The sequence below is a fragment of the Hevea brasiliensis genome, chromosome 14 (genome assembly GCF_030052815.1).
Source record: "Hevea brasiliensis isolate MT/VB/25A 57/8 chromosome 14, ASM3005281v1, whole genome shotgun sequence".
In the NCBI taxonomy this organism is placed as follows: Eukaryota; Viridiplantae; Streptophyta; class Magnoliopsida; order Malpighiales; family Euphorbiaceae; genus Hevea; species Hevea brasiliensis.
The window spans coordinates 89,413,842-89,421,143 of NC_079506.1; the positions used below are offsets into that span (position 1 = coordinate 89,413,842).

The 7,302-nt window shown below is 38.1% G+C and overlaps 1 protein-coding gene across 1 annotated transcript; it reads left to right on the forward strand.

Moving 5' to 3' along the window:
- Positions 1-442: 442 nt before the first annotated feature.
- Positions 443-2,985, forward strand: LOC110645536 (putative disease resistance protein RGA3). The gene is made up of 4 exons (XM_058134753.1): positions 443-1,259; positions 1,319-1,561; positions 2,088-2,240; positions 2,774-2,985. The coding sequence occupies exons 1-4, from the start codon at positions 443-445 to the stop codon at positions 2,983-2,985; spliced, it is 1,425 nt and encodes a 474-aa protein (XP_057990736.1).
- The last annotated feature ends 4,317 nt before the right edge of the window (positions 2,986-7,302 follow it).

The following is a 7,302-nucleotide window of genomic DNA, read 5'->3' on the forward strand; positions in this document are numbered from 1 at the left end:
TTATTAAAATTTTAAAATATAAATTATTAATAAAAATAATTTTTTATATAAATTATTAATTAAAATATATAAAATTAAATAGGTTCGGATATTTATCGAACAATAATAATCGAATTTGAAATGAATTTAAATAATTAAAAATAAAATTTAATTAAATTTTAAATAAATTCAAATTTTAAAAATACCAACGCAGTTCAGATTTGAAGAGTGTGATTTTCGCAATTGCCCAATGCCATCGTACTCCTTTCAGGTTCTCAGCGATAAGATTTGTGGGACCAACTGCTACTACACTACCATAGACTCAACTTTCAAGTCTTCAACTAAACTTCAACACTAGCCTTCTACTAAACAGTGGCATCTTTGGAATCCCAGCCTAATATCATCCTCCATTTCTGGAAATTTCTCTCCTTCATTACTTCATTTATTTTAGGGACGGTAAAAAATGGCTGCAGCGATTGTCCTCAGTTTCGTGGTGGAGGAAGCACTGGGTAGGGTGCTTTCAAGTATCACTGAAGAAATTAAACTCTTATGGGGATTTAATGAAGAACTTAATAGACTTCAAGGCTCGCTTAGTATGATTCGTGATGTGCTACAAGATGCAGAAGAGCAACAAGTGACACAAATGGCTGTGAGGCATTGGCTGATGAAGCTCAAAGATGTGGCTTATGATGTTGAAGATGTTCTTGACGAGTTGGCCTATCAATCTCTAAAGGTGGATATCCAAAATCGAGAAGAGACAAAAGTACACAACTTTTTTGCATTCTCCAGAGTCTATTATCGTGTCAAGAAGACTTTAATCTCCAGAGTGTTTCATCTCAAAATGGCCCACAAGGTTAAGAATGTGAATGAAACTTTGGATAAAATAAAAAATGAAGCTGTTGGGTTTGGACTTCGAGTCATATCTGTAGATAGAATGCCTAGAATTAATTCTGAACTAGTCACGTATTCAATAATTGACCACCCAATTGTGGGAAGGGAAGTTAATGTCTCTGAAATTGTCAACATGATGGCTTGTTTCTGCAATCAACAAGCTCTTACTGTTATTCCCATAGTAGGCATGGGCGGTCTTGGAAAGACAGCTTTAGCTAAGTTGGTGTGTCAAGAAGTGATGGAAAGGAAGTTTTTTGATGTAAAAATGTGGGTTTGTATTTCTGATGATTTTGATGACCAAAGAATCGTGGGAGAAATGTGGCAAACACTAAATGCGAATGCAGGAGGGATTACCAATAAGGGAGCAACACTTCAACACCTTGAGAGGAGTGTGTGCGGAACTAAGAATATGAGAAGTGGGATAGTTTAAAAAATCGTTTGTTAACAGTTAGTAGAAACAATGGGAAGGCTGTTATTGTTACCACCCGTAGTGAGGAAGTAGCATCTATAATGGAGACTTCTCCTCAGTGCAGGCATAAACTGAAGTTATTGTCCGATGATGAATGCTGGTCAATTATCAAGGAAAGGGTGTGTAGAAATGGAAGAACTTCAATCCCTTCGGATTTAGAGGTCACTGGAAAAGGGATAGCCAACAGATGTGGAGGATTGCCATTAGCTGCAAGAGTTCTAGGTGGGACAATGTGTCGTAACTTTGGGACAAAAGAATGGTTATCAATTAGAAATAGTAATATTTTGAGCGCATCAGAAAAAGGTGTTAGTATAGAATCTATACTAAGGTTAAGTTTTGATCACTTGCCTTCATATTTAAAGTCAAGTTTTGCATATTTAAAGTCATGTTTTGCATATTGCTTAATTTTCCAAAAGATTTTTTGATTGAAAAGAAAGAGTTGTTTCAGTTTTGGATGGCTGAAGGGCTTATTTAACCGTCTAGTGAAGAAGATATTGGCAACAATTATCTTAATGAATTGTTTCTGAATTCATTTTTTCAAGATGCACAAAGGGATGTGTATGAGAATATCACAACTTTCAAGATGCATAACATGGTGCATGATCTTGCATTGTCCATTTCAAAGGCTGAAACAATGGCTTTGAAAATGATATATCTCATATTCGTCATCTAAATCTCATTTCTTATGGGAGGCCTACACTAACATTTCCAAAAGATGGTGCTGAAAAATTGCGTTCTTTATTCTCAGCAAGCACTGCTTTTTGTAAGAAATGGAAGTTTAAAAGCTTGCGAACTCTGAAGTTAGTTGTTGCAGATATCAAAGAGCTGCCAACTTCAATTGGCGAGTTGAAGCATTTGAGACATCTTGATGCCTCTTATAATGAAATCAAAGTGTTGCCAGGTTCCTTAACCAAGCTTTACAATTTACAGACCTTAAGCATCAAAGTGTGTAAATTACTTGAAAAGCTTCCCAGAAAATTGAGAAATTTGGCTAGGTTAAGAGATATTAGTTTTTCTTATCAGTGGCAAATGCCAGCTGAGGTGGGGTATCTAACTCATCTTCAAACTCTGCCCTTTTTTGTCGTGGTCCAATGTGGAGCGGTAGCATTCAAGAACTAGAGTGCTTAAATGAACTAAGAGGTGAAATTGCTATATCAAATCTTGAGTTTGTGAGAGACAAAAAAGAAGCTAAGAAAGCAAACCTGCTGCAGAAAAGTAAAATAGAAGGACTGCAATTTTCATGGAGTTCAGGAAGGTATCTCTTTCTAGAAAACTGCAACTTTAATGATGAGGAAGTGTTGGATGGCCTCCAACCTCACTCGGGGATAAAAGCCTTGATGATTCAAAACTATTAGGGTGAAAATTTCCCATCATGGTTATTGATGATGAAAATCCCTTGTGATGGTCGCTATTTGGCATTTAACAATTTGCTAGTGCTGAGATTGGAAGGCTGCAACAAGTGTGGAGAAATTCCAAGGCTTGGGCATCTTCTTCACCTTAGATGTCTTGGAATTAGAGGAATGAATAGTGTGAAAAGTATTGGCAATGAGTTTTATGGCAAAGACGATGAACGCACAAGCAGTGGATGGAGACTATTTCCAGCACTAGAAAGATTCTGTCTAGAACAAATAAGCAGTTTAGTTTAATGGATGACACCAACAGAAACAGTTGCATTTCCTTGCCTTGAAGAGTTGACAATTTCTGCTTGTCCCCAATTGACTAGCATCCCTATAATTCATCTTTCATCACTTGTCCACTTGAGATTCATTGGCTGTAATGGATTCAGTAACTTAATATTTGGACAAGACCACCCCCTTACATCTCTTGAAATTTTGGATATCCATAAGTTGTTGTAATTTGGCATCCATCCAAAGAACACAAGGCCTTGCATCTCTTCTTAAGTTACAGATTGGCAACTGTGATAAATTAACATCTCTTCCAAATGGGTTACAATCCCTGGATGATTTGACTGTAGTTCTATGCCCTGCCTTGGCATCTGTTCCCCAAGATTTACAGGAATCGCATTCTCTTCATACAGTCTCTATTTTTAACTGTCCAAGTCTCAGTGACTTTCCAGGGGACATTTTTGGCTCCCTCTCCCAATTAAAGAGTTTAGCAATTGATTCTTTCTTGTTCGAGGCTTTGGATTCAATCCAAGGCCTCCCTTCTTTCCAATCTTTAAAGATAAGAGGTCAGAATGATCTAAAGTCTCTGCCGGTTAAACTTCAATGCCTCACTGCCCTCAAGTCATTGATCATATCTGATTTCAATGCAATGAAAGTTTTTCCTATAAAATAACTAAGAAATTTTAGAATAAGAATTCTGATGTTTATTGCCCCAGAAATCAAAGATATATATAAAAAATTACAGCTAACAAATAGGTTTCTAATCAAGCTAAACTACCAAAATTGTATCAGAATCATACAACAAAATGTAAGAACAGATATGTACGCAAAAATTCCTAAACAAATGCCCTAAATAAATGCAAAATAAGTGGCAGCTAACAGCTGCCTTTCCAATACCCCCCTCAAGTTGGAGCATGGAGATTTCGAATGCTCAACTTGCGAAGAAGAAAGTCAAACTGATCCTTTCCCAAGGCCTTTGTGAAGATATCCGCAGGTTGCATTGAACTACGTACATAATCTGTTCGAATGTTACCATTCAATATCTCATCACGGATAAAATGACAGTCCACTTCAATATACTTGGTACGTTCATGATAGACAGGATTAGCAGCTATATGCAGAGCTGCCTGACTATCACAATACAAATTCATAGGTTCAGCATGCGCCACACCAAGAGAATTCAATAATCATTTCAACCATTTAAGTTCACAAGTTGTAGTACTCATAGACCGATATTCAGCTTCAGTGGATGAGCGAGACACTGTCTGTTGCTTTTTAGTCTTCCACGAGATAGGGGATTCACCCAAAAGAACAAAATAACTGGTCAAAGACCGTCTCGTCAAAGGACAGCTAGCCTAATAAGAATCACAGTAAGCAGACAATTTGAGATTACAATTGGCATGCAGTAGTATATCCTGACCTGGATTTTCTTTCAAATAATGCACAACTCTAACAGCTGCCTCCCAATGAGCTTTCTTCGGTTGTTGCATGAACTGAGCAAGAATATACACACAATAAGACAACTCGGGCTGAGTTATTGTTAGATAAATAAGCCGTCCCACCATACGCCTATACTGAGCAGGGTCATCCACATCATCACTCTTGGTAAGGGCCAGCTTGTGATTTTGTTCAAGAGGAGTTTTAGCCGACTTGCAACCCAGTAATCCAACTTCTGAAATTACATACAACGCATACTTACGTTGACACAAGAAAATACCATTCGAGTTTCTGGCTACTTCAATCGCTAAGAAAAATTTTAGCTTCCCCAAGTCTTTCATATGAAAGCAATGACTCAAATAGTTTTTGAATTTTTGTACAGCGAAAACATCATTGCTGGAGATAATAAGGTCATCCACATAAATAAGCACATTCAATTGAACAGTCCCAGCTCGAAAAGTGAACAAAGAATAATCTGAATACGATTGCTGAAATCCATAAGCTTTCAGAGATGCAGCCAATTTCGCAAACCAACATCTAGGTGCTTGCAGCAAATCGTATAGAGATTTACGGAGTTTACAAACCTTCCCTGGTGATTGAGAAGCAAATTCAGGCGGCATCTTCATGTAAACCTCTTCCTTCAAATCACCGTGTAAGAAAGCATTTTGGACATCCATCTGATGGAGTTCCCAATTCTTTGCAGCCGCAACAGCAAGAAAGGTGTGCACAGTAACCATTTTTGCTGTAAGAGCAAAAGTCTCCTGATAATCTATGCCTTCAACTTGATTATTTCCCAATATCACTAACCGCACCTTGCATCGTTCAACACTTCCATCAAAATTGTATTTAATTTTGTATACCCACTTGCTTCCTATTGCTTTCTTCCCAAATGGTAGATTTTCAACTGTCCGTGTACCATTATCCTCCAAAGCCTGTATTTCTTTTCTCATAGTCGCTCTCCACCGTTCATCCTTAACTGCTTCTGCATAAGAGCTTGGTTCATGTCCTGTAGTAATGGCTGCCAAAAAACATCGGTGTTGTGCAGAGAATTTATCATAAACCCACATAATATGCTATAGAGTAAGGCGTACCTGAGGAATCAGGTTGGGAAGGTGAGCATACCGAGGGGCTTGTTTTGATGGCGTTTGTCACATAATCCTTCAAACGAACACTAGGTTGCTTGGCCCTCTGTCTCCTACCTAGTTGCTCTTCAACAACTTCACCTCTATCCACTCCCTCACTGTTTTCATGGATCAATTCTTCTGTTTCAGGATTCACCTCACTTTCTCTACCCACACTTTCATCGTGCTCCTTTCCCAAGTTGTTCTCTAAACCATCAACTTCATCACCTAACTCCTCAACTTCATTTTTAATGAGTTCATCACCCATTGTTTTCTCATTTGCATATGGAAATTTTGTTTCAGCGAATACCACGTCTCTTGATACAAAGTATTATTTAGTTTCCAAATCATACAATCTCCATCCCTTCTTTTCAAATGGATACCCAACAAAAACACACTTACGACTTCTACTACCAAATTTATCTTTATCCCGATTCAGATTATGCGCATAGCACAAACAACCGAAAACCCGAATGTGTTTGTAAGAAGGTACTTTCCCAAAGAGCATCTCATATGGGGTTTTACCATTTAATAACATAGATGGAGTCCTATTAATCAAATATCTGGCTACAAGTACACATTCTCCCCAAAATTCTATGGGTAAATTTGCTTGGAAACGCAAGGCTCTTGCCACATTAAGAATATGGCGATGTTTTCTTTCCACTCGGCCATTTTGTTGAGGTGTTCCTACACAGGAAGTCTAATGCAACATCCCTTGTTCATCAAAATATTCTTTCAAGCACATAAATTCACTTCTGTTATCATTTCTTACTATTTTCACATTTTTTTCAAATTGGCGTTTAACCATCACAAGAAATTTCTTAAGAACACAAGCTACTTCTTGTTTTCCATTCAGTAAATATATCCAAATAGCATGAGAGTAATTATCAACAATTGTTAAGAAGTAAATTGCTCCACAAGAAGTTGGGACTCTATAAGGTCCCCACAAATCACAATGTATCAATTCAAAACAACCATTAGCTTTATTGTCACTAGAAAAGAAAATCTCTCTTGTTTGCTTTGCTCTAAAACAAACTTCACAAGTTTTATTAGTTTTCCTAACTATGCTACCAACTTCTGGAATTAACTCTACCACCTTATAAGAAGGATGACCCATTCTCTTATGCCAAAGCTCAAAAGACCCCACATCAGTTACCTTGCAAGCATGAACCGATGTCACTTCCTTGAGAAAGTACAGCCCCTCGCGTTGCTCACCCGCTCTAATCAGGTTCCTCGAATTTAGGTCCTGTATAATAACCAAATTTGAATCATTAAGTAGTTTTGACACAGAGATCAGATTGCAATTCAAATTTGGCACATAAAGGACTCGTTGCAATTTCAAGTCTCCTCCAAGCAACATAGTTCCTTCTTTCATCGCCAAGGTCTTTTCTCCATAAGGTAACCCGATTGAGCATGGCACAATATCATGCAATTCACTCAAAAATGCCAACGTTCCTGTCATATGATGGGAAGCTCCTGTGTCAATAATCCAAGGAAATATCCTCTGCATACCTGTCAGCCTCTCATTACCACCATTTTGACAAGAATTCAACATGCCCAGCAAAGCAGCCCACTGCTCTTCATTTAATCTACTAAGACCCTTTCGATCTGAATTTGTCATAATTCCATGCCCACCATCAACTCCAGTTGCTTGTGTGGCATTGGCATGAGCAACTCCTCCCTTGCTACGTCCTGCTCCATTGCCACGCTTTTGACCACCTCCTCGTCCAGCAGAAGTTCCACGTGGTCTATTACCCCACCATTCTAGATAACCTATCAG

Excerpts from the sequence above, each read along its gene's own strand:
- LOC110645536 (XM_058134753.1), top strand. The coding sequence starts at position 443 with ATGGCTGCAGCGATTGTCCTCAGTTTCGTGGTGGAGGAAGCACTGGGT. Across the intron at positions 1,260-1,318 it reads ACTTCAACACCTTGAGAGGA|TTAGTAGAAACAATGGGAAG; the intron begins GTGTGTGCGGAA and ends GTTTGTTAACAG. Across the intron at positions 2,241-2,773 it reads TGAAATCAAAGTGTTGCCAG|TGCTGAGATTGGAAGGCTGC; the intron begins GTTCCTTAACCA and ends ACAATTTGCTAG.